Source organism: Gossypium hirsutum, chromosome D04, assembly GCF_007990345.1.
Source record: "Gossypium hirsutum isolate 1008001.06 chromosome D04, Gossypium_hirsutum_v2.1, whole genome shotgun sequence".
Lineage (NCBI taxonomy): Eukaryota > Viridiplantae > Streptophyta > Magnoliopsida > Malvales > Malvaceae > Gossypium > Gossypium hirsutum.
The window spans coordinates 45,715,564-45,728,206 of record NC_053440.1 but is presented as its reverse complement, the minus strand read 5'-3'; the positions used below and the strand labels follow the sequence as shown (position 1 = coordinate 45,728,206).

Here is a 12,643-nt window from a genome sequence, read left to right as displayed (position 1 = left end):
TTTGTTTTGTATCAGATCTCTGCTTCGATGATCCTTGTTGATTTCTCGGCTGGTTCACTGTAACTGTCTTCGAATATGAACTCGTGTTGTTAACATCGTTCTCTTTCTTCTTCGAGGCCGTCTTTCTGCTACTTTCTCCAGCATCTATTTTCCCATTTCTGATAGTGTTTTCTATCATCTCGCCATTCATAACTATATCGGAAAAACTTTTAGTAGCGCTTCCTAACATATGTGTAATAAATGGTGCCTTCAATGTGTTGACGAAAAGCATCGTCATCTCTCTTTCTAGAAGAGCTGGTTGAACTTGTACGGCAACCTCCCTCCATCTCTGCGCATATTGCCTAAAGCTTTCGCCTGGTTTCTTTTCCATATTCTGCAGAGTGATCCTATCAAGTACCATGTCAGTCACATGGCTATACTGCCTTATGAACACCTGTGCCAAATCTCTCCATGAATTAATCTGGGTACGGTTCAATCGATTGTACCACTTGGATGCTGCCCCTGTGAGGCTATCCTGGAAGCAATGAATCAAGAGTTGATCATTATTAACGTAACCAGTCATTCGCCTGCAGAACATGGTAATATGAGCTTCGGGGCTACTGGTTTCATTATATTTCTCAAACTCTAGCATTTTGAATTTGTAAGGGAGTACTAAATTCGGAACCAGACTCAATTATTTAGCATCTATTCCATAATAGCCTTCTGCACATTCCATCACTCTTAATTTCTCTTCCAGCCATTTGTACTTTCCCTCTAGCTGTTTTGATAATTCATCATTCATTTTTTCCTTTCCAGCCGTCTCATTAAAATCAGGAATAGCAGGATTAACAAAATTGGCACCGGGGTTAGAGCCTGATCCCATCTGGAAATTCATTTGCGTTGTAGCGTCACCCGGAGGATTAATGGTAACAGAAGACCTACCCGGGTACTTCTCAACTTGTTGGGGTGTAAAGTCCGGAGGATAGACAAGTCCTTCATTGTCTCATTCAATATTGAGTACAGCACCCTTTCCTTTATCAGTTCCTTTATTGAACCACTGAGTTAACTGAGCCATCATACTCCATTGAGACTCCATCATTTTGTCTATCATCTTTTGCTGCTCATTCATTTGCTTTTGAAGCAGCTCCTTCTTTTCTTTTTGGGTTTGTTCTAATCTTTCCATTCTTTGATCCATATCCTTGGTTTTTGATCGAGTACCGTAGTGGTGCTTGGTAGGTTGGTTGGTTTCCAGATTAGCTAAGGAGTGATTTAGATTAATTAGAATCCTTTAATGTATTTATTAATGCATATGAAACAATGCAATGCATGAAATGAATTCAGAAAAGGCGTCAATTTTAATTCAATTCCATATAAGAAAACTTTACTAGAAATTAAATTCCTTTACATAAAATAAATTACAAATAAGACTTTGCCCTAGTACCCAGAACTCTAATCGTTCTAAGTAACAAAGCCAATTCTTGCCCCCGATCTGACTCTAATTCATACTTCACACTCAGCGTGTCAGCTTATACTGCTAAAGTATGTATATGATCAGCCACTTCTCGAATCTGGACCACAGCTTCCTCGATAAGATGATCTCTGCTTCTAACTTGACTCTGAAAGTGGTGAAGCTGTTCATTATTACGACTTTCATTTGCTTTCAAGTGTTTGATTTGAATCTCACAATTTTGCAGCACCGTTTCTAGCTCTTCAATTCTTTTCTTCATTTCGTCAATCTTGCTTAAGCTTGCTTTTAACTCTATCGTAGAGTTTCGGCTTCGATACTGACGAAGAGATCTTTCCAATACAATCACCTTATCCTTTAACTCACCCTTTTCCTTCTGGCTTTTTGACAAACTCTTTTCTAAGGCCTCATTTCATCTTTGCATCTCTTGAAATCTCTGTTCCCATTTATCGGCCTAGTCATTTTCTTTTTGAATTTCTACTCGCCACTGTTCTGACGTCTTTCCCAGCCCAGCAGTTCTTATTGACAAACGCAACTTTTTATAATCTGTCTTTAGACTGCCTAGTTCCTCATCAGCCTTGTTTTTCTCTTTCCTCAACCTCTCATTCTCAAGCTTCTGAACGTCTATGTCCAATCTCAAGTTCGTCTTTTCCACCTCCATTTGCTCTATCCTTTTCTCCAAATCTGCATTCTTCCTATCAAATCTTATCTTACCATTTCCAACTCAGAAGGAATGACTCGCAAATGCTCTTCTATTGACTGGCTTTCTTCCTGATTTAACTTAGGTGTATTATCATTTATCCTTCTAGCCCACCATTGATGATACCCAAGAGTTGTCATTAGATCCACAGCTAGCCTCTTCATTTGGCGAGTTTGTTTCCACGCATTAGCCATCTCTTGAATCTTCTTTCTATAACCATCATCCTTGTACTAAAATTCACAATCAGCTATCTGTTGGGTCGCAGGTACAAATTGACTTGACCTATATTGCCTTAGCACCAATAATGGGGCATATCCAGTAGCTCCCAAAACCCCTAGCAAAGGAACCCAATCAAAACTACCACACCTATACAGGATCTCATCTGGAAGTAACCAAGGAGCTCTCCACTTAATGTCCTCCTCTCGAAGATTTTGAAGAATTGCTATCCACTTCTCCTTCGAAATGTTGTCTCTCCTAGGCGTAGCGACTATTTCCTTTAGTGGTGAATAATTTTCAGAGAAAACCCCATACGAAACTTTATCCACCTTCCAAAAGTGACTGTGAAACCATGCAAGTAGAAGCTGTGCACATCCAATAAATCTACCTTCGCCCGTCTTCCGGCATGCATTCAATGACCTGAAAGTCTCTGCCAAAATTGCTCGAATCGGTGTAACTTTCTTATCGAGTCGGTCGAATAAATCAGTGACTGTTTCATCCACATACCCCAAGGCTTTAGGGAAGATAACAAAGCCATATATACTTAAAGCAAAAACATCTAACATTTTCCTTATATCTGGGTGTGTAAGAATTGCATCTTTCAAGCCTTTCCAAAGGACGCACTTACTGTCCCCCTTTTGCTTAATTCGTGCGACAACTCACTGCTCACTCATTCCTGTTACACTCATCAGCTTCTTGGAAAAGGTTGGTACATTTACCGCTCTTGAATAGACCCTGTCCAGTTGAAACTTTGAACAACGGAGTAAAGCCATATACTCCTCTATCGTTGGCACTAAATCGACCCTTCCGAACGTAAAGCAGCTGTAAGCAGGATTCCAGAATTGGGTGAGGGCTTGAAACAAATGCTTGTCTACCTTTACATTAAGCAAATAAGGCAGATCCTCATAATTATCATAAAAGAGCTGTCTAACCTCATCACTCCACTGACTCCAGATTTCCTTCAATTCTTGCAAATTGTTTTGAGTTGCACTGACATGCGTAAAGTCCCATAACTCCGATACATGCCCATCAGCTAAACTATCACCCTTTTCTTGTTGCGTTGTTTCAGACCAAGTTCGAACAGCCGCATTGTCCTCCACTTTATCAAGAAACCCGCTTTCCATGATAAGCCTTCTATCTAGTAACTGAATTTGAATTGACGCCTTTTATGATGAAATGAAATGTCATGTCATGCAAATAAAACACCAAAAGTCAGTATAACATAGAAACTCAAGATATAATCAAGAAATAATAAAGATCCCTAATTGGATATCTACTAAGGTTTAGTATGATTCTACCTAAGGTGGATTCCTAAGGTTCATTATATGAAGTTTGGCTTCTAGAGTAAAGGTACCCGAACCAGCAGATTCCTCAATCCTCACCCATTATAGGCTCATATGGACCGAGTTCAGTTCAGGGAAATACATTTCCCTATGGCTGCACGGAGATGAAAAATCTCACGAAGACATAGGTACGGATGTATCCCGAAAGCAATCCACTACCTTACACAGAGGTAAAAACTTCACGAAGGCATAGTTTCTCACTCCCACTTAAGAGGGTAAAATTGTTCAACTCATGCATAATGCAAACAATGTTTAAATAAGAAAATAATGAATGCAAAAGGATATTATGAGTTTTTTTAAAAATCTTTTTCTTGACCTAAGACAAAAATTAATTAACTTTGTGGCTTGACTCTCTTTAAAATGTCCCCAGCGGAGTCGCCAAGCTGTCGAAACCATTTTTTGAAAAATAAAAAATTTTAGGTTGTCGACTAAAAAATGAAAATTGGGAGTCGCCACCAATCTTTTATTAGGGTGTGATTGGATCACCTAAAAAAATAGCTTTGGTCTACGAGTTTTTTTAGAAAATGGGTTCGGGAGTCAGTTACGTACGAGGAAGGATTAGCACCCTCGTAACTCCCAAAAATTGGTACCTAGTTAATTAATTAATGTCTTAAGGTCGAGAATTTGGAAAAAAACATAATCCTTAGCAAAACTTAAAAGGTTACGTATTAAGACCCTTATTATTTTAGAGAAATAGGATACCACACCCAATGCGTTGGGCACAGCATTCTAATTTTCCCCAAAATGAATTGGGCCAAAATACTTGTACAATAAAACTTTAAAAGAACATCCACTTATCCAAGATTTAAGAAATCACACCCAATACGTTAGGGCATGATTCCTTTAGAATCCCAAATTTGAAATATTTCCTTTACTTTAAAAGAACATCCACTTATCCAAGATTTAAGAAATCACACCCAATACGTTAGGGCACAATTTCTTTAAAATTCCAAACTCGGAATATTTCCTTTATTATTTTTAAAAAAATCTTCATTTCGAGAAATCAATGCGTCACATCCAATACGTTAGGACACAACGTGTTGAATTCCTAATAATGAACTCTTATTTTGATTAAAAGAATATCCATTTTAAAAATTTTGATTTAAAAAAATCGAGTAAAAAATGTAATGTTATGCTTCATTGAATATATAATGCAATAATAAATACTAGATAGCATAGAAATAATGCAAATATATGAACAAATAAATAATTAATGACATATAATATATCAAATAAATGAGCAATATAAATATAATAAATGAAATTACGAAGAATTAGAGGCATACATATAAATTTTCATGTAAAACTTTTATTTATAAAATTTATAATGTACTTATGAGAACATAAAAAAATATTAAATGATGTCAACATTATTAAAATCGAAAAAAATATGTATACATATAAATGTGAATAAAACTTTAGTTTTAAAAGTATAAATGCGCATAAAAAAATAAAGCATATACATATTTTTTTTCAAAATAATTACAATAAAAAAACAATTACATTATTAAAATTAATTAAGAAAATAATAAGAAAAACCAAATTGAACGGCAATTGAAAAATTTCGGGGTAAATCCGCAAATAAATGAAACCCCAGGGGCTAATTCGAACACGTGAATTACATAGTGGGGCTGAAAGGGAAATTTTCCCTTCTCCTCTAAAACGGCGCCGTTCCATTAGGACGAAATTGGAATTGAGAATAAATAAAGGGGTAAATTTAAGAAATGAAGAAAACTTAATTGAAAATATATTAAAAGGTGGAGGGGCCAAAAGCGCAATTTGCCCCTCCGCTCAAAAACGCGCGGATCCTAGGCCGGATTAGGTCAGACTCGGGTCGACCCGTGTCCAAAACGACGCCATTTTGATGGGCTATTTAAACCACTAACTTTCCCAAAAAATTTCATTTTAAGCCTTTTCTTAAAAAAAACAAAAAAAAACTTTTAAAATGCTCTCCCCTTTCCCCAGTCCTCCGGCCTTGGTTCGGTCATCGGCCGGTGAATGGCCACCGCGCCAGCTGCCGATCACTGGCGCCGGCACCGCCGTCTGCGGTGGCCAGAAAAGGGGAAAATGACCCTTTCGGCTTTCTGGACCTTCCTAAGCCCAGATCTGGGCTCAAAATACCCAAAATCCAGCAGAAAACGCAAAGAAATTATGAAAACCCTTCGATTTCTGGCCACCGATCCTCGGGGGTGGCTCCCTCAATCTTCGAACGGTGTTTCAAAGGTAAACGAAGGTAAGCCTTTTTATTTGTTTTATTTACGCACGAATTAAAATAAAAAATAACAGTAAATTAGAATAAAACAAAATAAAAAAATGCGAATGTAAACCTTTTGATCTTTTGCTCTGTATTGTATTCACTGTTTTTTGCTAAGAAAGTAATTTTTTTATTGATTTTTTCCCCTATTACAATGCTTTGGTGGCTTTTTATATAGCCGAATAAAACCATTAAAAGAAGAAACAATATCTGCTTTCTTTTGATTTGATATGCAAATCTCTGATTTGATTTTCCATATACTTTTTTTTTGTTTCCATTTTCGTGCAAGATTCGGCTCTTCCTGATGGTTGCGGCGCGAGGATCTGCCCTAGAAACCCTAGGGGCTTCCAAATCTGCTTTGGGCTTCTGTTTGGTTTGGGCCTCAGTTGGGTTTGGGCCACCTCAGGCCCTTTAGATCCGGGCCAAAAATAGGGTGTTACAATTGTTAGTGGCAAATTGAGACACAGACAATAGATTCTTCCGTATAGTCGGTACACACAACACATTAGATAAACAAAGTAATTTATTTTGTGTAGGGAACACTGAATTTCCAATAGACGAGATCTTAGTGGGAGTCCCGTCACCCATTAAGATAGAGAATGTACCTGAGTAAGGTGTAAAGTCATTCAACGCAGAGGCATCACAAAATACATGGTGTGTAGCCCCTAAATCTAGATACAATGACGTAGTTTCGATGAGCATAGGGATATAGGAATTAGTACCATCAAGGTTGGACCCAAATTGGGTGGCATGAATATTAGACCTAGTAGAATTGGATACATCAGACGCATGTAAATCGAGTAGACGAGGGAGCCCAATGTACGGATTGGACCCAGTGTACACACGAGCCCTCGGTTTGGTCCACCAAGGAACAGACAACCTAGACGCATAACAAGCACCGCCACTAGAAGGCCCAATCTCACGTCCATGCCCAAGAAAATTAGCAAACTCCATACAATTGGATGTTGGCCTATTTGGAAAGTTAGTAGCCTGGCCTCCTAAGTGAAGTAAAAGTGCCCCTAAGTTCCTGGTTTGGGCCAAACGGCTTAGCACGCATGGGAAGATCCGAATAATGACCATAGTCATTCGGTCTAACAACAGCAAGCCTAAACCTAGCAACAGATGGTCCAAATCGTGAGTCATGCCTAAGCCCAAAATACAACATTGACCTAGCAGCATTGTGCTCAAATCCATCACCAAAGATTACAAAGGGGTTAGAAACCCTAATGGACAGCCTAGGTATGTGAGGTGCAACACAAAAATTACCGCTAGAAAAGAGACTGTGTGACACTATTTTCGAAGGGCCAGTAAATCCACTAGGAGCCTACGATAGAAACGAAAAGCCAACAGTCGAGACCTGACCCGTGCAACTGACCAGAGTTGAAGCACGAGCCACCGACGACTGACTATCATAATCGTAATTATAGTGTTAATAATAGCGCTGGGCTAAATGCCCAAATCGATAGCAAATCTAACATTGGATGCGTGAATGAAACCCTCTACCACGACTGCCAGACAAAAGACGGCTACCACGAACAGACCTGCAAGGACAATCTCAACTTTTTTCGCCTCTGAGATCTAGAAGCCTCAATCAATGCACAGGTATTCTGAATCTTTATTACATATTCTTTTATTGAGAGGTTACCTTTCTTAAATGAGTGTAGATCGTGACGAATACAAGATAATTTTGCACCTGTGACTACTACGAAGAGACAAGTGGTAGTATTCCAAACATCGCACGCCGTTCTGACATCTGTAAAGGAAGATAATAGTGAATGATTAATAGTGGAAAGTAGCCAGGAGGCAAGTAACCTATCATGTTGGAAGAAAGTCGAGGCATCCAGATTTGGAACGAGTGATCCCTCCGGTGACTGCACAAAACGCAGTGGAGCAGGTAACGTGCCCTCTAAAAAACTGGTCAGTTCGTAACCTTCAATGATCAGAAAAATATGTTGCTACCATTGAAAAAAATTTCCATCACCTAATTTAACAACGTCATAGGAAGGGAAGGATTGAATGATCCGAGCACCAGTGAACGCCGGACATCCATGCTCGACAGAGGCAGAGTCAGCTAAAGTAGTGGTAGTCATGGGAGCAAATGAAGATCAGGTCTCCAACACCGAGGCGACTAATACCATGTTAACAACTACAGTAAGTTAAGTAAAAACTATATTGTGTATTGAAAAAGGTATTCTGTATTATTTTTGTGTTATCTTCATTAAATTGTACAACACTAGTATTTATAGAATACATGAGCTAGCTGTTGCTAGTAACTGCTGCTAACAGCATAATAGTTTTGAATAACAGACTAACAACTTACAATAACAGAGTTGTTACCACTATACTCTAACAAAATTAGTCTCTATACTTAATTTTTTTTGAATAATTTAATTTTTTTTACTTCTTTATTTTCTTTTTCTTCTTCCCCTTTATTTTTCTCCCTTCTCATAATCTTTACTGCAGAAATATAATCTTTTCCCACCAAAAAAACCAAGTCCTTGTTTCGTTCACATGATTTCTTGAATTTCACTCAAAATCGAATATTAATCATTCTTAATCAAATCTCGATTTAAATATAACCTAATTTTGAAACTAAAATTGGATCTAACTAATCAATATAAAAAGCTATATCATTAATCAAATCAAAACATAAATTAAATTCTTTATATTCTAAACAATTTTTTTTGTTTCCAAACTTTTATAGAATTGTGTAGATTATTCATTTCCTTTTGTTTTATTTTCTAACGAATAAAATTAAGCAATTGATAAAATTGATCTAAACCTTCTTGGATATTAGCAAGCAAGCTTGATTGGAAGTCGAGCATGGATGAACCTAAGAGAGAAAGGGGGCATGGAACCAAACTGGTTCGGGTAAAGTTGAGGGTAAGTTTCGTATGGTGGTCATTTTAGTCATTGAGAATGTAGAGCTCATTTGAAGAATCCGTGAAACAACGTAGTTTCAGGAGGGCAAGAATGTTGTACGTCAGATAAATAAGGTGGTCATTGAGAGATCCAAACTGGTTCATTAAAGCGATGATAGATGATGAGGGTTTGTAATTGTGGGGTGAGAATATGTGAAGCAAGTTTTATTTTGGTTTCAATTTTTGCTTGTTCTTTTTTCATAAACATAAAAAAAATTTAACAAATGGAAAACATAGCAAAACTGCGTTAAAAGAGATGGAGAATGGAGGAAAATAGAGGGAAAAGCAAAAGAGAATGGAAAATAAAGAAAAAAAAAAGGAAAGTTAAAATAACATAAAAGAAAAAAATTAAATTGCTCAAAATGAAAAAATATGGGGACCAATTGTATAATTTAATCTAAAATTTTTGTTTGAAATAATGATTTATTGTGCCATGTCAGCTTATCGTTATACCGTTAACAGCAATTAACGGCTCAGTGACTAGAATGTTACAACATATTAATGTAAATGACTAAAACGTAACATTTCAAATATAAGTAACAAAAATATAACATGAAATAAATAAAAGTGACTATTTTAATAATTTACCATTTTTTTATATTCTTTTTACGATGAAGGATGATGTTGATCCATCCTAACAATATTATTTTCACAGTCTAAAAGCATTACAACTTGCCACAAGATGAGGAAAAAGTCAAAGTTAAAATCTAGTAATTAATTGTATTATATTATAAATCCAGAGTAAATTTGACTGATTAAACTAGTGAACAAATTATTTATGCATTAACTGTGAGCTTGTAGAAGACAGGAGCTACACTCCATTTATAACAATCCACAATATTCTTTTCGCGTTTAATCTTAGACTTTTTAGAAGACTTGTTGCCTCACATATATATATATATATATATATAACTCAAAAAAAAAAAAAGATTGATTGCTTTTTCATCCATCTAAAAAGGTACCCAAAAAATAGTATATATATTTAGGATTAAAATAATTGAAACTCTAAGGAAATCCTTGATCCGAATTCACATGGTTAAATATAAATTTCAACAAAAACATTCCTCTTGACAATTGGACTAACGTATCTCATTGTCAAAGTTCCCTTGATAAATATAATATAAGCAAAGACCCAATTTTTTCTTATTATTCATTCTAATTAATTACATGCATTACCAAAGTACCTATAAAACACTTTTTTTTTAGGATGTTGAAAGGGTTTCTTCTTTTAATTTTTTTTCATGTGAAACTTATTTGAGATTTTGAGTTAACACCATTTCTTTATTTAACAAGAGAATAAATAAATAAATACATAAACAATGGAGAATTATTACTTCATATGGAACCATGAATTATTGTGGTCATTTCATATAAAATTCCAAATTTAATTTATACATAAGCTAGCATTTTCCTAAAAAGGTGAACTTTTTGGTTAAACTTCCTATTATAAAATATTTAAATTTATTTTTAAAGAAATAATAAATATTATTGTAATGTTACCTTTTTGCCTTTCAATATTATATATATATTTTTAAAATAAAGTAAATCAAATTTCTAAAGATGAAACATGAAATTTTGTATACAAAGTTTTTACCACACCATGTATAATTTAATTAATTATAATTTTTATAAATATATTTTTACAGAAAATTTGTTGTTAACCCATCAACATAATTTAATATATAATTCAAAGGTAGAAATTCTATAACCTTGAACTGAGACTAATTCTTTTATATAAAAGAGGGAAGGTTATAACTAAGGATAATAATTGAAGAGATCTACAATTTCACAAATGGGATCATATATTCTTAAAAAATAAATAAAACACATGTTGATTTTTAAATCTCTGCGTAAATTATAAAACTTCAACCCCAGTATCTCAAAGCAAATAAAATGATTTTGATTTTGTGTCCAAAGATGACATCTAAGCACAAAATGTCCCACACTCCAACAATAATGCACTGTGTTGTCTTTCTTGCCAAGTTTCTCTAGGATTTCAGTCAGACGATCACAGTTTGTCTGTAAGCAGCTACATCCCAGAAGTAACTCCTCCTTATTCAGGACCCACAAACTTGTAAGTTTGCAACCCTATTCCCCACCCAAATAAGCAACAAGAGTAGCTAGACCTTTAGCCATCAATTTATTCATTTCCAAAGTATGTATAGATTCTGATTTTAACATGTAGTTTTAGGTCTTTAACCTTTATTAGACTTTCCTTCAATCTGTCTCCCAAGTCTAATCATCATCAGTTCCAGGCTTTTTATCTGTCGTTGCAGCTTGCCGGAAAGCTGTTGACTTCAGCTTCTTTAACTAAGAGTGCAATGAATCAAGCACGGTACTGGATGTGGACAAATAGGAAGCCTGGTTTGAGTTCCAATAATCTTCAACCCTCAACAAAGGCTTCATATGATGATTCATGGGAAGAGCAAGCTTTTGCAGAAGATACTGCTGGGTCTCTTGGAGGTTGTATATGGCCTCCAAGGTCTTATTCTTGCAGCTTCTGTGGCAGGGAATTCACATCAGCTCAAGCTCTAGGAGGTCACATGAATGTCCACAGGAGGGATAGAGCTAGGCTAAAGCAATCCCCGACTTCCCAGGATGGAATCCTTCATCATGATCCTCAAAATAGTCCCAATCACATTCAAAAACCCTTTTTACCTGTGAGTTTCCAATACCAACCTGATGAAGTTTGTAACTTCGTTTATAACCCTAACCCTAATTCCAATCATGGGACTCCTCCATCACCTCCCTCAAATTCTAAAGACAACTGTCCTGAACCAACTTTAGTCCCTGCTTTATCTTCAGAAACCGCCCAAGACCATCCCATGAAGTCCCCTAAAACATCCACAAAATCATGGTCAAACTATGTTGAAGACAGATACTACCATTTCTCTGATCTATGGAATGAAGTAGAGAAGTGTCCAAGTATCCTAGAATCCGGATGTAGTTTTAAAGCAGATTATGTCCAAACCGATTTGTCTGTGTGCTTGAATCTGATTGTTCGACGAGGACGAACACCCCCTACTACTTCCGGTAGTAAAGAAGAGATCGGTTACAAGAGAAAGAGAATTGATCATACACCGATATTGCCGTTCTTACTGAAGCCGATTTCGATTGAAACACACCATCTCCAAGCAGCTGAGGTGTCTGAGCTTAGTCCTAGCTCAGATGATGATATAGACCTTGAGCTAAGGCTCGGCCCAAGGTAAAAAGTAGTTTGATCAGAAGATTATACTTCAATGGATACATATAATTTCCGGCCATTCTTAAATCATATGCTGTTTGTAACCTCATCTATATTTGATATTTTTCCCTTCCCTATGAATGTCTATTTGCTTTGAGTTTGATGGTGGATTAGTTCTCTCTGAATCTTATGAACTCACAGGTTGTAACAAAAATTACATATATATGAAAATATATTCTGTAGGAGAGGATAAGAACTTGAAAAATCTCCTTTCCTGATAGAAAGAATATCATCACCATGCATATGATGTTAACTAATTGCTCTTGAAAGTATCGTAGATATACAATGTTTTATTCTTGGTCCCATCGATTGTGTTTATGAATATTTGTACTATATATGCTTAATTCTGAAACCAAGGTCGACAATATCTATGCCTATCTCGGCCATATATAGTTTCAGCTCTTCTTGATTAAACTTTTTTCTTAGTTGTAATGCTTTAGGGTTTTTCACTGGTCCAGTACGACACACACACACACATCTTTGTATGGAGTGAGAAAAGGGTACTGCATGGAATATGGTGA

The 12,643-nt window shown here is 36.1% G+C and overlaps 1 protein-coding gene across 1 annotated transcript; it reads left to right on the top strand.

Moving 5' to 3' along the window:
* The first annotated feature begins 10,830 nt into the window (after nt 1-10,830).
* LOC107899327 (zinc finger protein 10) lies at nt 10,831-12,360 on the top strand. Its single transcript, XM_016825011.2, has 2 exons — nt 10,831-10,952; nt 11,134-12,360. The coding sequence occupies exon 2, from the start codon at nt 11,200-11,202 to the stop codon at nt 12,085-12,087; it is 888 nt and encodes a 295-aa protein (XP_016680500.1). The 5' UTR covers nt 10,831-10,952; nt 11,134-11,199; the 3' UTR covers nt 12,088-12,360.
* The last annotated feature ends 283 nt before the right edge of the window (nt 12,361-12,643 follow it).